Source organism: Strigops habroptila, chromosome 9 (assembly GCF_004027225.2).
Source record: "Strigops habroptila isolate Jane chromosome 9, bStrHab1.2.pri, whole genome shotgun sequence".
Taxonomy (NCBI): Eukaryota; Metazoa; Chordata; class Aves; order Psittaciformes; family Psittacidae; genus Strigops; species Strigops habroptila.
In genome coordinates, this window is record NC_044285.2 from 18,517,395 (window position 1) to 18,540,028 (window position 22,634).

Genomic DNA, 22,634 nt, shown 5'->3' on the forward strand with positions numbered 1-22,634 from the left:
CAGTCACCACTTCCCAGCTCTGGTCTATTTATGTCTCAAGGCAGGGACGATTAACTGAGCAGTAACTTCACCCATGACTCCATATTTCCAAAAATACATTTTTCCAAGTTAGTTGCAGCTGTAGCTTTTATTTTTAAAAAAGTAAAGCTTTCTCTCATGCCAAACACAATCAAAATTACATATAAACAGAGCTGAGATTCTGCACATCAGCATTATCAAAATGCTTTTATCATACTAAGAAAATGACACAGAAGGACAGTGGTACTCCAACCTGCCACAAGAGTTCACCAGGGGGAATGAGTCAAGACATCTAAACAGGACAGTCATAAATATGAATTTCTTGGTCATCTCCAACAGACACAATTTTGGACCCGCTTCCATTGTATTTCACTCCCCAAACCTGTAAATAGGACATAGACCAGGTTATCAACAAGAGATTAAGAAAAAACATCTTCATAGCAGCTGTATTTACTGACCACAACAAGCAGAACATGGGAGCGTTATCTAAGACCACCACATTAGAACTGGTCCAATTCTGGCTTCTGCTTTCACAGCAGATGGGGTTGCTGAACCAGAGGACACTGCCATCTAGTAGCGTGACAAGTTCTGGCATTCCACTCCTGAGAGTGGATTACACAAGCTAAAGGTATTTGAAAAAGGCTGAAAAGTTTGCAGAAATCACACCTAACGTTTTCACTCTTGCCCATCCTGTCTTCCTCTCTGAAAAGAGCATTTTACAGGACTTTGAGGAAAGCAAGAGAGGAAGCAGTTTTCATGCAGACCGACACATCGTGACAGACTGCAGAGTGACCCAATTTTTCCCTGGGCTACCTAAGAGAGTCATTTACTTACCAGTGCAAAATAGAAAAATTCAGGTCATACTTCTGGCTTGATTTAAACCAGTTACACAAACTCCTGTTAACATGGCACTGGAGTGGGGATGTTGAGAACATGTTTTGGGCATCTTGTATGCCATTCTGCACTGATACCTAAAACCAGCCTTCCCAAGAGCTGGTAACGTCTCTGCCTTCCACAAATTTACCAGGTTACAGATAACAGCTAAAGCAAGACTGGAGTTCCAGTTCTGCTTGGTACTATTTCGGGGTACTAAAGCCCCCATAGCTGTAGGTGACTGAAAAGAAAGTTATCAACAAAAAAATACTATGGAAGAAAAGACCCCAAATAAAATCTGAATTTCCTTGGTTAAGTCTTTATGATCCATTAAAAACCAACATTGTTCTAACATTTTGGAAGAGAGTAACTCGGTAGATACCAAACTTCCTCTTCCCTCATGGGTAGCTATGACTGAGCAAAAAATCAGGGTATTAGTGTCACCTGAGGAGGAAAAAAGTCCCAAGTCTCAAGGTTTCTTTTAAGCATCCTTTTTTAGTAATTCCCTCCTTTTAAATAAGTATTCTTCCCCCTTCCATACACACAAACTGTGTAAGTGATAAAAATAAGACCATAAACAAAGATAAAAGTCTGGTAAGAACCCTTCTGGCCACACAGGATTGCCCTTATTTGGACCTGAAAAATGTGATTAACTACTTGGAAGAGCTCAACCTACATACTTGGAGTATTAGTTCAATATTAAGTGCCAAATAATCATTAACAACCTTCAGGATTTCATTACAGCAAGCTGATAACCAACCCCGAAGCTATAGCATCAAGCTGAAGCACAAATGTGAACACAGTGACCTCAATGAAGAGTAGACATACCTGGTCTTGGTGGTCAAAAAACGTATGAACACAGGTTCTCGTTCCAGCATCCCAAACTTTTACGCTTTTATCAGATGAACTGAAGGAAAAGTACAATTGATGAATGTTTAAATTAGCAGATTAACTATAGTTTAGTGCAAAGCTTAAAAGATCTTATATGATAGACGTAAGAAACCCTCTTTCACCCATCAAATACAGGGACAAAGCAGCATCTTTCACCAGGCTCCAGTTACCTTTAAAATACATTCACTGTTTCAGTATCTGCAACATGAAAATGAAGACTCCCATTTTAGCTAGAAAATTCTCTGAAGCAAGTTCTTTGGATAAAGAAGGTCCTGTTGCACACATTTGCTCCCCCAACTGCCTGAGCTGTTCCAAGAATCAACACTAAAGTTCAACTAGATGAATGTACCACTACATTAGCTTGTATTTTTTATTCAAGTACAATTTTTCAGCTATTTAGAATCAAATTGCCTTCTCTTAGGTTTAGATGCTCCTCACTTGTAGGGAACTACCCTGCAGTGGGATGACTTCTGCTGTAAAATACTATCCACTTAAAAGTGGTATCACATCACAGATTGGCTCTTGAGTCTTTCATTGTAATGTCTGTTATTCCATTGTAAGTTCCACTGCAGTCTGTACACATTTACTTTCTGTGATCCATCCCCCTATATAAATACAAAATTACTTTTTTTTTTTTCCAGTAAACATAATCAAGTTAAAAATCCTCAATACCTGGAAACAAAATGCGTGTCATCAGGACAAAATGCGACATTTAATACCCAGGATCCATGACCACTTAATGTGCCAGCCAAGTTTGCATGTTGCCTGTGGAAAGAACACGTTTTAGTATTTGGTTTGTGAATTTCAGGGAAAAAAGAAACAGGAGTATACTGTAGCTAGTGCAGTCAGGAATGGTTTGACACAAGGTCATGGATGGTGACTTCTGGACATCCGTTCATCCAGGCTGAACTGGTGTCCAGATTCCAGTTTTCCCATTAAGAATGGTTAACATAAAAGGAAGTCATCAAGAAGATACAATGGGGGACAAGACGGTTTCACCATGACGAAGGCAAAGGAATGCAGGTTTAGGGGAGTTTAGGGGAGTGAAGATCACTGAAGCAGTGCCTTTTCCTCCCCAGAAAAGGAATAGTTCATAAAACATAATTTCTTGGGTACAGAACACGTGTTTAAGGCAAGTAAACACAAAGATGCAGGACAGATATACAAAATCCTGTTGTCTACAGGGCAAATATGAGGAAAGTAATTTGTTTTCAAGTTAGGACTGTCATCCACCTTTGCACTTTTCAGAACTATCTAAGGGTGCAGTCTTTTACTATTTAAGATTATTGATTATATAAAGAAGTCACCAAAAGCTGAAGTGACATATAGAGCAGAGGGTTTGATGTAATTTTTTATTACGGTACCAGCCTCTCTGACCATTTTCCTGTTAGTTTTGCAAACTAAGTAAGTTTCCTGTTCATGTTTTGCAAAAGAACAACTTACACATCGTAGATTTTGATATAGCCATCATCTGAAGCAGTTACAAGTAACTGAGAATCTGGAGAAAATGTCAGTGAACGAATAGGCATCGCATGACCTGAAATTCAAAGTTATACATGGCTTAGAATGTAGCTATTCCTCTTACTAATGACAGGTAAGAAGCTACACCAGACCAGCATTCCCTGTTAAAAGAAAGCAACCTCTGAAGAGTCTTTCTCTTCATGCCTCTCCAGGCTTCTCAGCACAACATAAAATGGAAACAGAATAATTCTGAACTCTGAATGCTAAGGCACGTCCACTGCAATACGAGTGGTTTTCAGCTGCAGATCTTTATTAGAAATTATGTTGTATAATTTAATATTTCTTGAGTGGTTAGGGTTTTTAATTAACTATACAGCTGGACAGAAACTGGGTGAACATTAAAAGGCCATTTATCTGTTAGAAAAATGCACGTCTTCTACAACATAAAATGTTCAGTTATTTTTTAAAACAGGAATAAAGTGCTATAAAATCTATAGCACACTCATATGGATGGCAGCACACATTTGGGCTAGCTTCATTCCCTCGTACTGCACTGCAATCAAGAAGGAACTGCAGTTTAAGAATTTAGTTAAGCATTACTATGTGGTTTGAGACAGACACATACGATGCAAGCCTGAGGTTACAGTTTGCCTCTCACGTTTTAAGTAGTTTAAGTTACAGCACACTAAATAACTTCATACTGTCTAATGGACAGAAACATCACCTCACTTATGCCGTGGCTGGTTTATCTTACTCTAACTTGGGTTGTATCCTCTCATTTTGTTAAGGAATGAAGCCAGAACTTGGGTATTGCAAATATCCAAACCCTCACCTTCTAGCGTATGCAGAAGTTTTCCAGTTGCAATATCAAAAATATTGATAATGCCATCTATTGCTCCACTGGCTAAGTATTTTCCATCTGGACTCTGTAATAAAACACAAAAAGTATGCATTTAACAACTGTGTGCATTTATGCTATATACCTCCCTGCCATTCTCTTGGCAACTTCTCACAAATTCAGCTATTTATTCACAATATGCATTTAAGCCAGATCAAAGTATATTTTCCATGTATGCGGGGGAAAACATCACACAGTTTATATTTGGAACTATCAAAGCATGGCTGTCATTTAGTATTATGTAGAGCTAAACTGACAGAAACAAAACCACCTGATTTACAACACACTACAGCAATAGTAATTTCACATAAGAAGTTATCAATTGTGCTTCTTACATATGCAATGCTAAGGATGAACTTCCCTCTGGTGTCCAGAGAATATTCTTTCTTTCCGGTTTCAACACCAAAAATATTTACTTTTCCCACATGACTTCCTGTTGCAAGGTACTGGGAATCAGGTGAAAAAGCCAGGGACCACGCATCAACTGCATTAAAAAGAAATAATCAATTAGCTGACTCCTGTTTGTAGTTCTTATTCACCAATGCCAGTTCTGTATGCATCTGTCTAGACATTTAACCCCCTAACTACTCTTTAATACTCTAAACTCTACTACATACTCTTTAAGAAGAGAGTACCAGCTCATGAAAGTTAACTTCCTTCTGTGTAATTAATGGAGCACAGCTTGAGCCATTTATTTTTGTTCAGTGAAAGATGACATTTTCTAGTAAAACCTTAAGCTTATTAGACCCTCCCGGTAACAATAAATTTAGAATTTAAGACAGTGTGAGTTAAGTTTAAATTCTTACTTCTCTCCTGGTACCAGATGTTAAACCAGTAAAAGAAACACTAGTATCTAGCAAAGCCCCGAAGATGCAGGAGAAACACAGCTATACAAATGTAACATAGACCAAGCATACCCTTTTACAGCAGTACAATGTATTTATCTGGCACAATGTAATACACGGGTGGTTTTTTTCTATAAATTTAATTATTTAAAACACTGCAAGATAATTCTTAAATTAGGGACTGGAAAAATTAAGTATTTACAATATATTTACAATATACAGTATATATACAATATATATACACAATATACAATATACAATATATACAATATACAATACAACAGTATTTACAATAGGCCCTGAATTCTAATTTGGAGGACATAACACTGATCCAGACTTCAGCTTTAGTGTGTTTTGACTTCTTCACTCAGGATTGGATATACTGCACAAAAAAGCATCACACACACGGCTCAAATTCAGTGCAGTGCTGACGAAGACAGCTCAGACTGTCTTTGTTCATCAGTCTGAATAAGCATTTGAATTATTTTTTTAAATATCCTTTTATCAATACATCTATAAGAACAAGCTGGCTGCCATTCTGCTTTAGGCATTTAGCGAAAAGCTTACCTAAATGTACCTAAGAAAGCCTAAGTAGTGTGAAAAATGAATGTAAAATTGGCTGATACCACTTTATGTTCAGTTCATAAAACGACTAAGATTTCTGAAAACAAAGATTAACACCCCCCCCCCCAAACCTAGTCATTTCCTGTACCCTAATTACACACTTTACAGTATTTACTGCCTAGAGCAAGTACACTTCCTATGCAGAGACAGCTTAACACTGATCTCTTACCAGGGCCAGCATCAATTGACTTGATTTGTTTTCCAGTTTCTAAATCCCAAAGGCGAATGTGGGCATCCAGGGAGCTGGATGCTGCAATGGAGCCTGTGTGGCTGATATCCACAGACACCACACCCAGCTGGTGACCCTCCAAAGTCCACTGGAGATCCAATTTTTCATCATTCCTTTTGACCAAGGGAAAGAAAAGCCTAGTTATGAACAGCTAGGGGTACTTAACCCATCTCCAACCTCAGACAAAACAAACAAGACAACCCGCATTTCTCCATTTAGATCAACAAAAGGGGAATCCAACTTCACCCGTGAAATGGGGAAATAGCTACGCACAAACTGCTCTCTGCACTTAAGGGAAAGAGCCAACAAATTAATCATTTACCATATTTCTGCAAAGCATGTACTTCATCTGAAGCCTGTGAGCAGTCCCACTGAAACGTCCAATACCCATCAATACACGGGTACTTAGAGCAGAAAGTTAATGTGTCAGCAAAGCATGAAACACCACAGCCAACAGTTTTAGAATTGCTACAGCAAAGCTCCTCATGTCATTAATGTGAAGCACATTCTTAATACTGCTTTGGCTATGAGATACAATTTCTTTGCAAAAGCACACTTCAGTGTCACTTGTATGAGGATTAAGAGGATTTTTATTTTTTTTAAAAAGAAAGATGTAATTTCCTCTTTTACTCTATTCCCATTATTTCACAGTACACGTGCTCCCAATGCATTGTCTCCTAAAAAGTTGCATTTATAATTCTTTGGTTTAGAAATGCACCAAGTTGTACTATTCTCTGGCAGATGACATGTAAAATTTGATGTGCAGTTTCAAAAGGGTTTGAGTTCCCTGAAAACTAAAGCACGTGGGATTGATCCTGCCCTGAGAGAAAGCACATGCCAATGAAGATGAGCTTGCTCAAGAGAACAGCTCTGTGTGCCAGGCTGCCCCTTCCCTGACGTCACTCCTAACATCCCTGCTGGTTATGGGAAATCAAGACTGCTGTATCTCCATGCTGGCTACTCCCCAGCCTTAGAACCGGCTGATGTGGAGCACTTCACTCACCACTTCCAGACTTTCACGAGATCATCCAAAGAACCAGAGATCACTGTTTCAGAACCATCTTTTTTATTTTTTCCCCAGGCCACTGACCAAATGGCATCATCGTGAGCTAAAAGAGAATATAAGCATAGGAATTTTTTAAAAGATAAGTGGTTTCTTTTGATGGAAGACAACTACCAGTTTTGGTAATGCTAAAATTGCTGACTACAATGTTGGCAATGGGCCCCTTGCTCCTCAGGTCTACCAGCATTCCGAGAGCCCTGCCACTGTTCCATGATTTCAAAACACATGATGGATTTTGGTCACTGCTGGAAAAACAGCATAGCCAATTTTGAGTTATCCAGATTTATACTTAATACAAGCATAATCCAGGTATTACTAACATAATCACAAGTATTATCAGTTTTCCACCACCCAAGAAGACCAATATTATTTAATACATGTTAGTGGTGTCTCACCTTGCTCTTGCTTGAAGAGAATACCATACTAGAAAGAAAAAATAGTTAGTATTAAGTATGAGCAGCCTAAAAAGAAACACAACACCAAGCTAGCAATTAGTCTGATTAACGCTGCGCGTTTATTTACCTGTGTGGTCATGTCTTTACGGAAGCAACCCTAACAGGAAGGCTCTGCAAGGAGAAAACCCATTACGCTCAGCAGCGAGGCTCTGAGGGAGCGCGCGGCGGGCGCAGCACCACGGCCCGAGGGGAACCCGCCCCTCCGGCCCCCACGGCGACAGGCGGCAGCCACGCAACGGCCCAGCACCCTCGCCGCGGCCTCCCCGCGGCCGCCTTCGCCCTCCCTCCGTCGCGATACGATACAATACGACATGATACGATACCGAGCCGGACACCGAGCTCCGGCCCCACCGCCGCCCCGTCGCGCTGTTGATGACGTCTCCCACCACGGAGAGCGCGGCAAACAGCGCCCTATCTCCAAAACGCCTCTCTCCGCCACAACCATAGAGAGGGCTCCGGCCCGGCGCTCTCTACTGCCGCCGTGTGGCCAAGATGGCTCCGGTCGCCCTCACGCCGCGCCCAGCCCGAAGGCGGGAACGGGCCCGCGCCGCCCGCCCGCCGCCGCGCCCGGTGTCCCGCAGGGATGGGGCCGCGCGATCGCTCCCCTCTGCCGTGTCCCACCCGGGCTGGTGCCGCCCGCTCGGCAGCGCCAGGGCTGGAGCTCGCCGTCGCCGCCTGCCTCAGGGTCCGCCGGGGAGACCCGCGTCCCGCCGGCAGTCCCCGGCTGAACCCCCGCGCCGCCCTTCGCCTCGTCCTCACGGCGAACCCCGCGGGCGAGGGACCGGCCACGGCGGCTGCAGCTGTCCAGAAGCGGTCGGTGTCCTTTGTGTGAGAGATAAGTGATGGCAGTAACGATGTGAGCTGTGCAAAACGCGGAGGGCTGAGGGGTGCCCTCAGGTCTGAGCGGTGCCGGCAGCTCCTGACTGAAAACTGCGGCCGGCGCCTTCTGTGAGAGGTGAGGAGCAGGAACGGCAGCCAGGAAGGGGCTGAGCACGGGATCTGCTCGCCTCGGGCTGCTGGAATGGAATCACAGAACCAAGGAAAAGACCAGGAATCACAGAACCAAGGGAAAAACAGGCTGGAAAAGATCTTTAAGATCACCAAGTCCAACCGTTCCCCAGCACTGCCAAGGCACTAACCCATGGCACTGAGGGCCTCGGCTACACGGGGTGTGAACACTTGCAGGGACGATGACTCCAGCACTGCCCTGGGCAGCCTGTTCCAATGCCTGAGCACCCTCTGGGGAAGGAATTGTTCCTTATCTCCATCTAAACCTCCCCTGGTGCAGCTTGAGGCCGTTTCCTCTTGTCCCATCCCTTGTTCCTTGGGAGCAGAGACCAGCCCCCTCCTGGCTCCATCCTCCTGTCAGGCAGTTGTAGAGAGCGATAAGGTCCCCCCTGAGCCTTCTCTTCTCCAGACTAAACCCCCCAGGTCCCTCAGCTGTTCCTCATCACACTTGTGCTCCAGGCCCTGCACCAGCTCTGCGTCACTTCATGACCAGCTGGATCGCAGGACCCTGGAGCTGCAGTGGAAGCTGAGCAGCACTGCCCATGTCTCTAACCACAGCACAGAAGTGAGAGGAAGTTTACCAGCTAAGCATCTGTTTGGGGGATAAAAAAAAGGTATGACGTTTTTGGAAGCTGAGTTTTTTCAAGTTGCTGCCTCTGCTTGAGTTGGAAGTGGAAAAAAATGCCAGAATTAAAGTTCAGGAGAATAAATCAGGTTCTCTGAGGCTTAAAATTAAAGACAAAGGATCAGTGGCCTTTCACAGCTTTTAATCAGTCTTTATGTGTACACAAAGCTCTTTGAGATCAATAGAGCTTATCTGAGTATGCAAAGTAACAACCAGAACAGGAATTCTGAATGTGTCTTAACACAGTTCTGCAGTCGAGAATGAAAATCTGAGTAAAACTCTTACACGTAATTACAGAATCCTTAGTTTTCTGATTGTTTAGATTGAGCTTTGAGAGGATTTTGAGGCACAGTGCTCCAATATAATGAGTTTCACTAATGCTCATTCTCTTGTTAGTAATGGTGCAACGGTAAGCGTTTTCCAGAAGTAAGAGAAGTTGTTCTATTTCTCACCAGGATTCTCCTAAGAATTCTTCCATTTAAATTTGTACTTACAAAGTAATACATTTGGTTTTGCAATTCTGTGTAGAGTACTGCAATACTGTTATATAGCCTTTGACAGACAAAGTGTTTCTAGTCCCTCCAGAGTTTTCACATCATGCAAAGTTCTGGTATCACTTTGTACACAGAACACCTCAGACCTTCATGGGAAAAGGTTGTTATTGTTCTCCTGCGAGTGCAGAGTGAGATTTTGGGTTATTTCCTGCATCATTGGTGACACAAATCTGTATTTGTTAGTGTGAAAGCTGGTCAAATGCTGCTTTGGTGCACCAAGAGGGCAGTCTGAAGCAAAGTGTGCCACATGTTTGTTTGCAGATAAACTGCTTCTGTGGAGTGGTAACTGAGAGCACGTTTCTCTAGGTTTGTCCTTGTTCTGGAGCACAAGCGTATGCATATTCCATATATCCATATTCCATATGGATATTTCGATCCTAAATAGAATAATGTGTTATGAGTACATACGTGTTTAGATGCCAGTTTTTAAACAATGTTACAAGGGAAAATACAGATTTATTTAAAAACATTATGATCACCCTGATATTGTGCTAAAACATAGAAATGAATTACATCGAGGCTTTGAGATGCCATATAAACATCACAAAAGGCACTTCCCAGCCCAAAGATCAGCTACAGAGAACAAATTGAGAGCAGAACACTTGGGTTCAAAAATAACAGGCTGAGTGCCATTGTGGCCAGGTATTGCAGTCACAGTTCAGATCAGCATTCACAGTCCAACACCTGCCCACCCTTACACAGAAGACGAATGTCAAGTAAGCCTTGCTTTAGTAAGGTCTTGAAGACACATGAAGCTCCATAAACCAGTAAAGCTGGATAATTAGCTGAGAGCTTCAGCTCTGCAGGTACATGAACACTACAGTGTTCAAATGTTGTCAGACAGGTCACGTCCTCTTCCTCCTCCACTCTAAATGCTAGTGGGTTTGAGGAGAATGCTGACAGTATTTGAAGTTACATGTGGTGTGCGCCAAAGTGGGTAATACACAAATATGTTTTCTTGTGGTTACCAAGATGGAACGACCTTGTCAGTTGAGGAAAGAGTGTTTAACAGAACTGTATCTGCAGAGGTCTGGATTCAATTATAGGTCTGTTTCAGGACCGATCCACCAATTGGGGGTTTTCCATATTGGGGTTCAGTGCAGGATCAGCCACAGAAACCCGCAGGCGCTGCAGAAACAAAGGGCGACTGCTCACAGAGCTTGGAGCTTGTGTGCAGATTTATACCATCTGCCCGTTGTGGGGCAGCAGCATCAAGATAATCTCCACCTCTTTCCAGTAGCCACGGGTTGGCATTCACAACGTTCCATTCATCATTACACCTCCTTCTGTGCCTGGGGACTCTGAACAGTTGTGGCAGGAGCAAAGGATACTCTGCTTATGTTGCGTGATGTGCCTCTAGGAAACCATTAAGGGACTCTGTTCCTGGGAGTGAATTAGAATGGCATTTGCACTGTTTGCTCCTTCGTTTCAGATATCTGCCCCTTCCATCGAGCTCCAGGAAGAGCCACACACAGTACACAGACCTTTTGCTTGAAAGACAGTGTATAAGCACATATAATGCATCCATCAGCATTGTAGTGCATTAGCATCAGGGTAGTTGAGGCAAAAGCAAAAGCCACAGAAAATCAGATCCCAATACAGTCTACAGTTCCACTTTTTAAATTAGTCCAGTTGCTAGCATGCAGATTTGATAAGCTTTCAGCTTTGGTTTGTTTTCCTCTGCTCCCTTATTTCTTTGTTATGTCTTTTTTTCAGCTGCAATTCCCTTTCTTCCCTTTTCTTGCAACATCATATGCTTTTTCACTGATAAATTTGCCTTTGATGGTCCCAAGCAGCTGAATTGGGATGTGGAGTCAAGTATAAACATTTCTGAAGGTCACAGAGGCTCAAATCAAGGCTTTGGTTTAAAACAACCTCTTGTCTAATTTTTCACAACACCCGTGGTAAAGGCACTGCATGCTCCAGGTGATGGCACCACACGCAGCCATCGGACTTCCTAGGATATAGGGTTGAACTACACTCACATCTTTAGTCCAATTGCTGGCCAAAACAGGGAAATGATATGAAGGAAAAGATCTTTTTAAAGAATCTGAAACCAAGTGCAAATATTAATGACATTCCAGCTTTGTGAGTTGGGGAAGGATCCTTATCCCGTTTCACAGATGGGTGAAATCTGAAGCAAGGTGACGAATTTACTCAGAGGCAGATTGAGGAATGGAACTCTTTTCTCAACCTCTTGGTACGTGCTCTAACTCAGTGTGTACCTACACATTGTTATTGCTTTATGCTTACACTTAAATTGCTTCTCTAGCAAGAAAACAAGCCTTTCAAGTGTATTCAGTCAACAAGCAATGAAAAGTTCTTGGGGCGGACAAAAATGGAAAAGAAAATGAAAACTAACAGGAGTGAAAACAGTACTCAGTGCTCGCAGGGACAAATCTTTCTCTCTCAAGCTGCTCTCTTGCAGCTACTCCCCAAGGTGTCCTTGTGGGGCACTGGTCAGAGGAAAGCTTGGCCTGGAGAGCACTTTCCTTTGGAGTGGATGAGGTGGGCAGTGAGATTGGAGAGAATGAACAGCTGCTTCTGAGAAGAAAAGAAGAAAATAAAAGAGCTAATTAAGCAAATCCTAAAAGCCAGACTTCCTCCTCCATGGAAGCAACCTTATCCCCGCTGTCACCTGCAGAGAAGCCACAATGGTTACATGTAATTACAGGCCTTTTAATCACCTGCTTATGGCATGTATAGGTCAAAGGGAACCTTTCAGAGCACCATTGTTTTGAAAGGAATAATAAAATAAGCAAAAAAAAGCAAAAAGCATTTCTCTTCGTGAGAGGTTTTCTAGCGATAGGTCTGTGCTTGATGATAACTGAAGCCAGAGGTTATTCTCACCCTAGCTTCTCTTTCTCCTTGTGAAAGGACTTCAGTTCTTCCTTATTTGCTATATTCAATCAGAATTATTATACTTTATTCTTGATTTTGTTCTCTCTTGCAACTTCCCTTTTTTTATGGGGCGAGAGGTGGGTCAGAGAGAGTTTCTGAGACCTTACCATGAGCCTGAAATGTTGAATGACTGTATGAAATGCAAGTATAATAAAGTAAACATCTGGTGCTCATTTGCCGGGATTGAAATAAGGCCTTTTAAAACATCATGCATGTGGTTGGGACTTGCCTTTAGCAAGCACAAAGTTTCAACCCATACATCAAATCTAGCAGTATAATTTTTCTCTCCAGTATGATGAATTTCACATGTTTTACCAAAATTAATGTCTGTTCCTTGCTATTGTGGCTTCAGGTATAGATGGTAGCTAGTGAGGACCTGATTGATGACTTTATGTACCAAAATTGAAGTACTTGAGCTCCGAACTCAGAGACAGGGAGGAGGGACTGAGCTTCCTCCACCTGCTGTGGGACATTCTCTGTCTGACCGAGCTGCTCACAATTCACTAATGATGAAATGAAGGCGTCATGGTTCCAGCCTCTGGACGTATTATTTTTTCCACTGTGAAATGTTATTAATTTTCTCTTTACAAATGGACAGCCTGCTTAGCTGCTAAAATGGGCTTTTAGCCAATTTTTTGCTGGAGTGGGGAGCCACAAACTGATCTGGCAATGTGTAACTTCAAGGGTCTTTTTGACATGACAAAGTTACAGGATCGAATGTAGAGGGCACAACTGCGGCTTTAGAGAATAATTAGTAAGGAAATTCAGGAAGAGAACCCTTCACTCGTTGGTAGTAGATGCAAAGAAGGTTTGTAATAATTAGCTCAGATACCTTCAGAAAACTCTAGTTGTATTTCTAAGTGTTTGTTCCTATGTATTTTCATGTCACCTTCTAGAATATATTTACATAAACAGGCACTTAGATCCTCAATGCCCAGTATCCATTTGCATGGGCTGCTGGCAGGCAGACTACATGGATACACTTGGCTCAACCAGCCAATTACTTTGCTACTTATCTTCATGTCACTGCCCTGCTTTGTTATTGCAGCCTTCAATGCCACTTCTGTCTTCATCAACACTGTCTCATTCATGCTGTTTGCTTTGATGACTTTGCTGGGCAACGTCTTTCGTGTTCTTGTCTCCTTGTGAGGGAGGCTTATTTTTCTGCAGTTTGCCTGTCTGGCTCACAAACCCTTGTGAATCAAATTGACGGTATTAACCTTACACAGAAGAGCAATGCTGGAGGATAAATGCCAACGCTCCGTTTGCTCTGGCTCCCATGGAAGTCAGTGGGAGGAAGACTAAGCATGGCACATCATGAAACATTACATTCAGCTACCTCTGGATGAGATGCTTCAATCAAACCATAGAAGTTTGTTAAATCAATGTGTCAGTTGCTGTCTGTAAAAGCCCATTTTACAGTGGTGATTCAACATACTATTTCTGCACAGCAAGAGCATGTCTCGTAGATTTTACTAGATCCTGAACCCATGTGCAAGTGTCTATGGAATCAGTTACACAAACACCTCATTATAACAGGCTGTACACTCTTCCCTGCTATTGTGAGTTCCCATCATAAGTACCTCATTCACATTTGACATTGTTCCAGCGATGGGTGTTCCATATAATGAGAAAAATTCCTGACTGATACTGAGATAACTGTTGGACTGGTTTCATCTACCTGTGTTTAGTGATGTGTTACTGACACGAGCAGAAGCATGGCACGAGGAGATAATAAATTTTGTATGGGTAATCATCATCTAGGTCTCAAGTTTTCCAAATCAGATGTAGAACAAAAGTACATACAAGTGTGTTTAGGTCCTGATGTAGCAGAATATTAAAGCATACACTAAGTGTTTTAGCACTGAAGTATTTTGAAACATGATGCTTAAGTATTCTGCTGGTTATGAGCCTTAATAACAAGAGATGAGGGTAATAAAAGCGCTCTCCCATCTCCTTAGAGAAGATTGTTGCCCAAATCCTGACAAATCAATTTTAAGGAGATATTTTAAGCTGGTGTTTTGCCCAGATTCTTCAGTTCCTGAATTGGGGATGCTCCCAGTACAGTTTCCATGCATTTTGATAAAATGTGTGTGGCTTTGGGGGCCCTCTGCGAGAAGAGCAACTTTTCAATATAAAAGGTGCTCTATCAAACATCAGAAGAGAGAATGGGAAATTCAGCTTCATAGCTGGGTGGTCTAAAAAAAATATTGGCACATGATCTTCTGCAGCAGTTTTAGATTTTGAAAAGCAGCTTTTCCAGCACGTGTTTAGAATTGGAATAATTTACAATGTGAAGAAAAAACAAATTACAGATCTTCAGTGTAAGTATGAAGGACCAGTCATCTCCTGTTTCCATATACTGCTTCTTGTGCCAGGTTTCTGCTTCTGAGGAACTGAGCAATGCCCAGGAGAAGGCCTTTGCTGGGAGACTAATGCGCAAAAGCTAAAGGAGACTTAGTAATGTGAGCTGGAATCTGAGACACTTTGGAGCCTTAAGGCCTGGATAGCTAGGATCTAGTAATCTTCCTCCTGTAAGTGGAAGAGCAGTAAACCTGGCTGGGTGTTCATTGTCAGTGCAGTGTCAGCCATGGCCAGTTATGCTGTGTGTGGATTCACCTCTCCTGTGCAAATCAGAGCAAGAATAGCTTCTTTTCAAGGGATAGGAAGTTCCTGGTTTTATTACATGTGGTAGAAGAAATATGTTATAGCAATTGCTTATAAGGTGCTGATTTAAAGAGATGCAGACTGTAAGTCATGGGTTTCAGTGGGCAGATTTACCTCAGAAAGACTGAATAAAAGCAGAAAGGTTTTTGATTGTCTTCAGTGATCAACATCCTGAATTTGAGAGCTAGATTTCCTCCAAGAGCAAGTGGACAAAATTCAGTTGTTAACGGAGTTTGTCTGTGAGGATTTTACATTGTTTAGTTCCTTCAAGAAAATAGCTTGCTGAGTAAAAACAATCCCTTTTGCTTTGCCATCTTTGCATTGGTGTCTGCACAAATTCTTTTGTTGTTGCTGGCCTGGTTTGTTTTGTTTTGTATGAATTAGGTCACTTTCCAGTCTCCTTGCATTAAAGCATGGTAACAAAATCCAATGTGACAGTTCCCCAAATGTTCCAGTGCGTTCAAGAGGGAGGTGTGAGGCAGCAAAGAAAAGCTCTGCCCTTGAAGGAATAAAATCTCTTAGAAAACAGAGTCTCAGGTCCTTCCAAGCGCTTCATTGACCGACTTTCCAGCAAACTGCTGACAACCTAATTGGGCTGTGTTTTGATTGGTAAAACAGATCTGCAAGGCAGTCCCTAAGCAAAGGGGAAAATAAGCAGGGAAATGCTCTCAGGTGGCTCTGAACTTCCTCAGGCTACTTCACTGTGCAAGAAGAAAGGAAAGACCCCCAGGCTAGCGCTTCTTTCCTTACCTGCTTCTCTGTGGTGAAGTCTGGCTAGTGCCAGACACATAGGCCACTTTGTTAAGGCAGGAGGAGACAAGCTGGGCAGCATGGGCAGCTGCTGGGCTCCAGGGAACCAGAACTTCATATCTAGTGGAGGAGAGAAGGGTTGGAGGGAAAGGTGGAGGGTGTGCTCTCTGCTACCCATGATATTGCTGCAGTTTGCTCTCCATGGACTGATGCTGCAGCATACACAGTGGCTGAGGATCATGGTTAACCTCTTTTCAGTTTCCTTCATCCCCTCCTCCTCTTTTAGGTAACTCCCTACAAAAGAAGAAATCCTTGGGTTTGCTAGACTGCCTTTAATGCAACCCCGTCAAAACAACAGATTCTTTTGATGTCATGCCAAACTCCTTGCAAGAACAGCTATAACCTTTCCTTTTTGGAGCAGCTCTATTTTGTTTTCATTTCTGATGAAACCAAAATCCACAACCTATGTTCCAAAACATACACTAAAACTTAATTCTGATCAGAGACATGTTTATCTCAAGGTGAAGATGTTCAGAATTTTAATATCATTGCAGCGCATTCCACTGCAAACGTACATGCTCAGATAAGTTAATGCTGTAGGCATAATACTTGTGGGTTAGGTGCATGTTTTCTTTCTAAATTGTAATAGTTAAAAGCACTGATACCAGAGGTCCAGGAATGTAGAACTGGCATCCCTTTGCATCCTAGGTGTGATAAAAGATTAATGTGGAGTGCAAATAAAGTTTGCACCACAAGACAAAGAGTATTGCAGTAAATTGGTCTCTAAACATATAGCTGGAATAAGAGAAGGAAGAACAAACTTGAAGACTCAGAATGAATCCAAGGACCCTCTTCTAGTAGGTGATTGTAGATTTCTTCTGGAGATCCCTGTCTCTGTGTAGAGGTAAATGTCTCCTTGATGTTTCTGACTCCCCACTATTTCAAAGGAAATACACTCTGTGTGGAGCTGTAGCTGTTCAGTTGTACTTGCAGGTAGAACTGACCTCACAAAATGAGTGTAAAATTAGTAACAGGATATAATTATTAAAGCATATTTGTTGAAGTAAATCTCTTTTCTTTCTCGCTTATTTTACAGTATCTCTGAGTAATGTCATTTCCTCCTATAACTTAAATTGGAATCACTGTACTCATATCTCCTAAGTCTGCCTTTTTTCACTAAGGCCTCACAACCAGCTGAAGATAAACCTAGCCAAAAGGAGCTCATTATCTTCCCTTTACCCTGTCTCCTTTCTGCCTTCGGTCCATTTCTTTGTCTTTCCCAGTCACTGAGGAAAACATAGTTATTCAGTGTATTTCTCGGGTCTGTTTCTCAGACTTGGACTTCACATTTGACTTACCTCTTTTCTGGTGTTATGTTATGTCTGTCTCTGAAGCTTGTAGAGTCATTCTCTGTAATATCTCTATGATAATGACAGCCATGGGGCTAAACTTTCATCCTGGGGCTTGAGTCTCTGCTGCAATAATATTCTTTTCATGACGATTTGGGTTCCTCTATCCAGGATGATTTTGGTATAACCATTCTGACTCACCAGCACACACTCCCTTGTTCTTATACCTTTATCTTGCTAAGCATAAGCCACTTGTCTTTGCTCTCAGGACCATTCATAGCTATGAACTCTGGCCCTTTTATCCTCTATCACTCAGCGTAATAGATCCTGCAGTAATCATGGTAACAATAGTTGTGGGCTGGAGTCTGCTTCCTTTTTTCACATGCAACAGTGTATTATTACTCCTAGAGTAGCCTCTTTGGTTTCAATGGGCATATTGGAGAGATTGCAAAGAACACATTCTGAGTAAGGGTAGGAAAATCTGCTCTGAATTAAAGAATCTCCAGATGAAATCACTGGATCCATTTCAAAAGTCAGGATCCTCTGGAATAGCAAAGCAACAAGAACAGATGTATCATCATGTTAACATGCATTACAGATGAAGTGAATGGATGCCTGTGCATGAATGCCCTGACTTGTAACATCCATCAGCTCGTGTTTTGTAACAACTGGGGTAAGAAAACTGTAGAAAAATTAGCATAATTAAACTCATACAATATAAATTATAATACTGCACCATTAGCTAGTTTAAAAAGCTTTCAAAGACAGATACAGATAGATCTGACATGGCACCGCTGAACCAATAAGCTGATTTATTAATCTTTGATCTCCCTGTGCCCAGGGCTACCCTCTTTGCAGTCAGTAGGAGTCATTCTTGCTAATGATGAAACTGTTTAAGAGCGAACATTAATGGAGATTTAATTAAATATCATTAAATAAACTAGAAGTAGCTCTTGTCACCACAGGGAATCATGCATGAATCATTGAGAGGTGATTAGATTTAACAGTTTAACTGAACAAAACAGTTCCTTTAGTCTAAGATTTAGACTTTCCTAGAACAGCAATTGAAATGCATTGCCACAATGAAGAATAGTACATCTCTGGTTTATTATTTGTGTAGTGGGTAAAGGTCTGTTTCTCTATGTATTAGGATTTGTCAGAAAGTTGGTACTCACTACTTTGGAGTAGGTAATAACAAAACTTGGAGAATACTAAAGTTTATTTTTAAAATGGTGTAGGGTGAAAAGCAATGGTTTACATAGACTCTATGATGTAAAAAATACATCCTAAACTCTGAAAGCAGCACAAATAAATAGTTAGCTGCTTTTCCTTATCTCTTCCCTTTGAGTATATTTCTCCATTTTCAACTGCATTAAGACTTCATTCATCTAAGAGAACCTTTCTAAGTCAGTGGGAAAATATTTGTGTATCAGTGACATGCATTTGACAAAAGTGAGAGCAAATTGCTCAGTTTTCATAATGTTCCAGATAAAACACTGCCTTTTTATAAAAGCTGACTTAAAATTGAAATCAGTCTCATAGATAAAGTACTTTTATTCTGACTGCAGGACTGCACAGTTCTATGTACTAGAGAAAAATGGTGAGGAGTTGCTGCCTACAAAAGTGTGCATATGTGAAAGACATTAGTTTGGGGTTTTGGCAGGTGAAGTTCTTAAATATCAGTACAGTGACATCCATTCTGGTAGGAGTTAATCTTCATAGAACTGATCCAAGTGGTAGAGAAAGAATGATTTCCTAAGGCAGCAGCAGCCCATGTTAGCATTTGCAGTGGAAGTCTGGGTTTCTGACACATTGGCTGCAGCGCTTTATACCACAGGGGTTCCCTTGGAAGCCTGCGAGTGCAATAGTCTCTTCTTTATTCTCTATTCTTGTGTGACCCAGAGGCTTATTCTGTCAATGTGCTTTCCTGGGGGGATGGAGATATAACAAGGATTTTTAAAATTTGATTTCCAAATTTCCTTCTTAAATTCCAATTCTGGCATCTCACTTATAAGTGTGGGCTTGCATTCCTGCTATTGCTGTAAATATGCACCCTGGTGAGATAGAGCTGGCAGAAAATCCAATCATTTTAAAGCAGTGAGTTTAAAACTGAAGTATGGAGTTACCCTGCTTTGCTCTTAAGCTTTTTAAACCCCTTTCTCTATACTTTTTATTTATAAAGATATAAAAGGGGATGTGGAACAACTAAATGCCGTGACCCTGCTACTGCTTGATCACAGATGACCACAGTGACCTTGGATAGTCCTGGTTAAGATTCACTAGATTTCCCTCCCATCTCCAAACTGCAGCTAAACCTATAGGGCAGAGCTGGCTCCAGGGGCACTTTGAAGAAAACACCAGAATTTACTGGAGCCTACATTTCACAGAGCAAAGAAATGGAAAGGAATATCAGAGGATCATTTTTTCTCTAATTTTTTATATTTACAGGAATTGGTAGGAAAATCACACAGATGTGATTTGTTTTCTTAGCTTGTGGCACCTTTAAATTACATCAGTTTGATATTTAGATAGATAGTATTAAAACATTAGTTTCTTTCAATACCATTCTTTTAAGTTGCAGGCTAAGGGAAGTGATTTTTCTTTATGTTCATCTGATAAAATTCCAAATATCAATTGTTTCTTTTGGTCCCACAAGTGAAACAATTGGCCTGGGGAAGATGCCAAAAACTTAAAAACTGTTCCAAGATGTTGGCTTGTGTGCCTGATGGCTTGTAAAGCAAATGTTTCTAATGATCCCGTCATCTTTCTACACTTCCACATAGTGCTATCCTAATATTCTCATCTGCTACAACATTACCTGGTATTTAGAGATCACAAAGAGTCAATCTAGCAGAGCTACTCCGCAATAAGCAGTGATACCATGAACAAATGACCTCCTCTTTTCTATTGCTGTCAGTGCCCAGGGCTGGGAAATGAAAGGTTTTCGACTTTTCTGGAACTAGAGTGTTGATGTGCTGCTGTTGGGCTGTGACACGCAGCAGTAAACAGTCTTCTAGGTATAATAGTCAGGACTGTATGAGCTCTAGCTGGCCTTATATACTACTTGAGTTCCGCTTTGGATACTCAGTTGGAATTGGGAGATTTTCCAGCTTCTTAGTGGATTATTGGGAAGAGCTAAGGATCTGTAAATCAAGTTACAGATCCTGCAAGGTACAAAGGGCTTTTAATTCTTGCTTTAGGAAGCAAACCACTGGTACTGCTTCAGTTGGGATCCCACAGAGGTAGTCAGCTGTCCGTCTTTTCAGTGCATCACTTATCCTTTCTGCCCCTGTCTTGCTTTTCATTGCCATTGTGAGTCTGTTTTGTATTTAGCATGGTGGCCCACCTACTCTTCTTGTCAGATGTAATTAATGTCACAGCACCCAGAGGAAGGAATGACATTTGAGAGCTGACTGCACAGGCTTGTTCCCTCATACAGTATGACTGGGTAAGTCTTCACTTATTTTCTTGCCTAGCCTTTCCCAATGTTGGGAGCTCCATCTGAAATATGAACCAGCTGAACTGGTGAGGTGGGTCGTTTCAGACAGAAAAGATAATGGCTTAAGCTAGTAATACATTACATCTATTTCTGGGGTTTCTTCCTACCCAAAGAGACTAGTGTGGCATTCTATATATAGTCAGTGTCATGCCACTCACTGCATGTGAGTATGGTGCAACCAGGCCTTTAGATCTGTCAGATAAAACAGAATTTGAAACCTTTAGCCAGCAGCAAACTACGCTGTCACAGTCATTAGGCTAAAAAACGTGGGATGTGCATTACAGATTGTTGTGAAAATATATTCTATCTGACCACAGCTACAGACAGTGTCTTTCTGAAGCAAGAAATAAATCATCAGAATGAAGGTCTGATTTAACAGCAGAAAGCCAGGTTTTATGCTCTTTATCTTAAAAGGGATGGAGAACCTTTTTTTTTGTGTCTGTAATTGTTCTAATGAGTTCATGTAAATGTTTCGTTATTCAGTCCATGATGCTCTGCCTATTTCCCAAAAGCAAATATTGTTTCTGGAACTGGGATATCTCAAAATGATAAGCAAGGTGTTGTTCCTTTGCAGAGAGATTTGGTGTCACTTGAGAGGACCAGCAAACCTCTCATACAAATTATAGTGGACAAAGATAATTGTAGCTGGTGTCACAATCTGTCCTTGTGTGCACTGCCAGGAGAGCACCATTGCCTGGTGACTGAAACAAGGTGCTGAATCCTCTCCAGTTCTTAGTTCCCTCCATTGATGAATGCTCCTACCCCTCAGTTTCTCACTTTGCAGGTACAGCTCCCATACCTGGCACCTGGAAGCAGAGGTGTTTGGTATCCCCCAGGCTGACTGCCTAAGGATTATGCCACCTATACCACACCTTTGCTACCCCTGTGCCACAGTCTGCCGAAATCCATAGTGTATCGAGTCCTTAACAGATAGTGAGTTTGGATTCCTGGAGCACAAGCAGCTGATGAATACAGTTTAGTTGCCTTAATATTTACCAGTCTTTCCCTTTTGTTTTATATCATAGACAGCTCTCCCCATAATCTTACTTCTGACAGTGGAACATCTCTTTGATCAGGGAAGTAGCTTCCATTACTAAACTCTCTCTCTCTAAGAGGGGTAGTCTAAGTCTTTTCGTTACTACTACTCTGGCAATAGATCATGGAATTTCAGAAACAACAAAAAAACCCCATTAGAGAGAGTCCATTCAAAGTCAGTGGTATTATTATCTTGGCAGAACCCCTCCTGTTCTATAAAGGAAGATGCATTCAGCTTAGTGGCTTTCTGTCATAGCTCATTAAGCAAAATCAAAATTAATCAATATACTACAATTTCTTCGTTTCCAGCTGTGATAATCTGAAGTTATCTCTCTGACATATGGGCTCCATTTCTCTTTAGAAATTCTGCTTAGGCTTGTAGCTTTCATTTTAGCAGAGATTCAACAGCCGGGGTCCCAGATACATACACTGCTTTGTTTGTACCAAGAAAATATCATTCACAATTATTTATGAATGAACAAATGTAAACAGAATTACAAATATAGCATCTGGCATAACAGGGACTTTAATCTTGGGAAGGCCTTTGAAGGCAATAGTAAAAAACAATGCATAGTTGAAAAATCTTAGTGTTGTCTGTGTTCATAGGCCCTTTTATGATTTAGGTCTGGCTGTTTCTATGGAACTATTGAATTTTTCTTTTGGGTGTAAACTTAGTATTGCTTTTGAAATGTGCACATAATGACATTTCTGCTTTTATAAACTATCTGCCCAGACTCAAGCACTCTAAGTGATAAACAATGCCATTCTTTTTTGTTCTTTCCCCTTTTTTCTCTTGTATGGTTGGAAAGCCAGAGCCATCTGACACTCTGGTGGCAGAAATTGAGTTCAGATGAGGAGCATGCTCTTTAGTCAGTGACCCACAACAGTT

General features: G+C 41.4%; 1 protein-coding gene across 1 annotated transcript; it reads right to left on the reverse strand.

The window, feature by feature from the left end:
* Positions 1 to 108: 108 nt before the first annotated feature.
* On the reverse strand, positions 109 to 7,869 carry WDR61 (WD repeat domain 61). Its single transcript, XM_030498050.2, has 11 exons — positions 7,681 to 7,869; positions 7,425 to 7,468; positions 7,298 to 7,325; positions 6,843 to 6,948; positions 5,780 to 5,952; positions 4,477 to 4,625; positions 4,076 to 4,169; positions 3,226 to 3,319; positions 2,455 to 2,547; positions 1,720 to 1,798; positions 109 to 400 (listed from the first exon to the last, which is right to left on the reverse strand). The coding sequence occupies exons 2-11, from the start codon at positions 7,434 to 7,436 to the stop codon at positions 311 to 313; spliced, it is 918 nt and encodes a 305-aa protein (XP_030353910.1). The 5' UTR covers positions 7,437 to 7,468; positions 7,681 to 7,869; the 3' UTR covers positions 109 to 310.
* Positions 7,870 to 22,634: the final 14,765 nt, after the last annotated feature.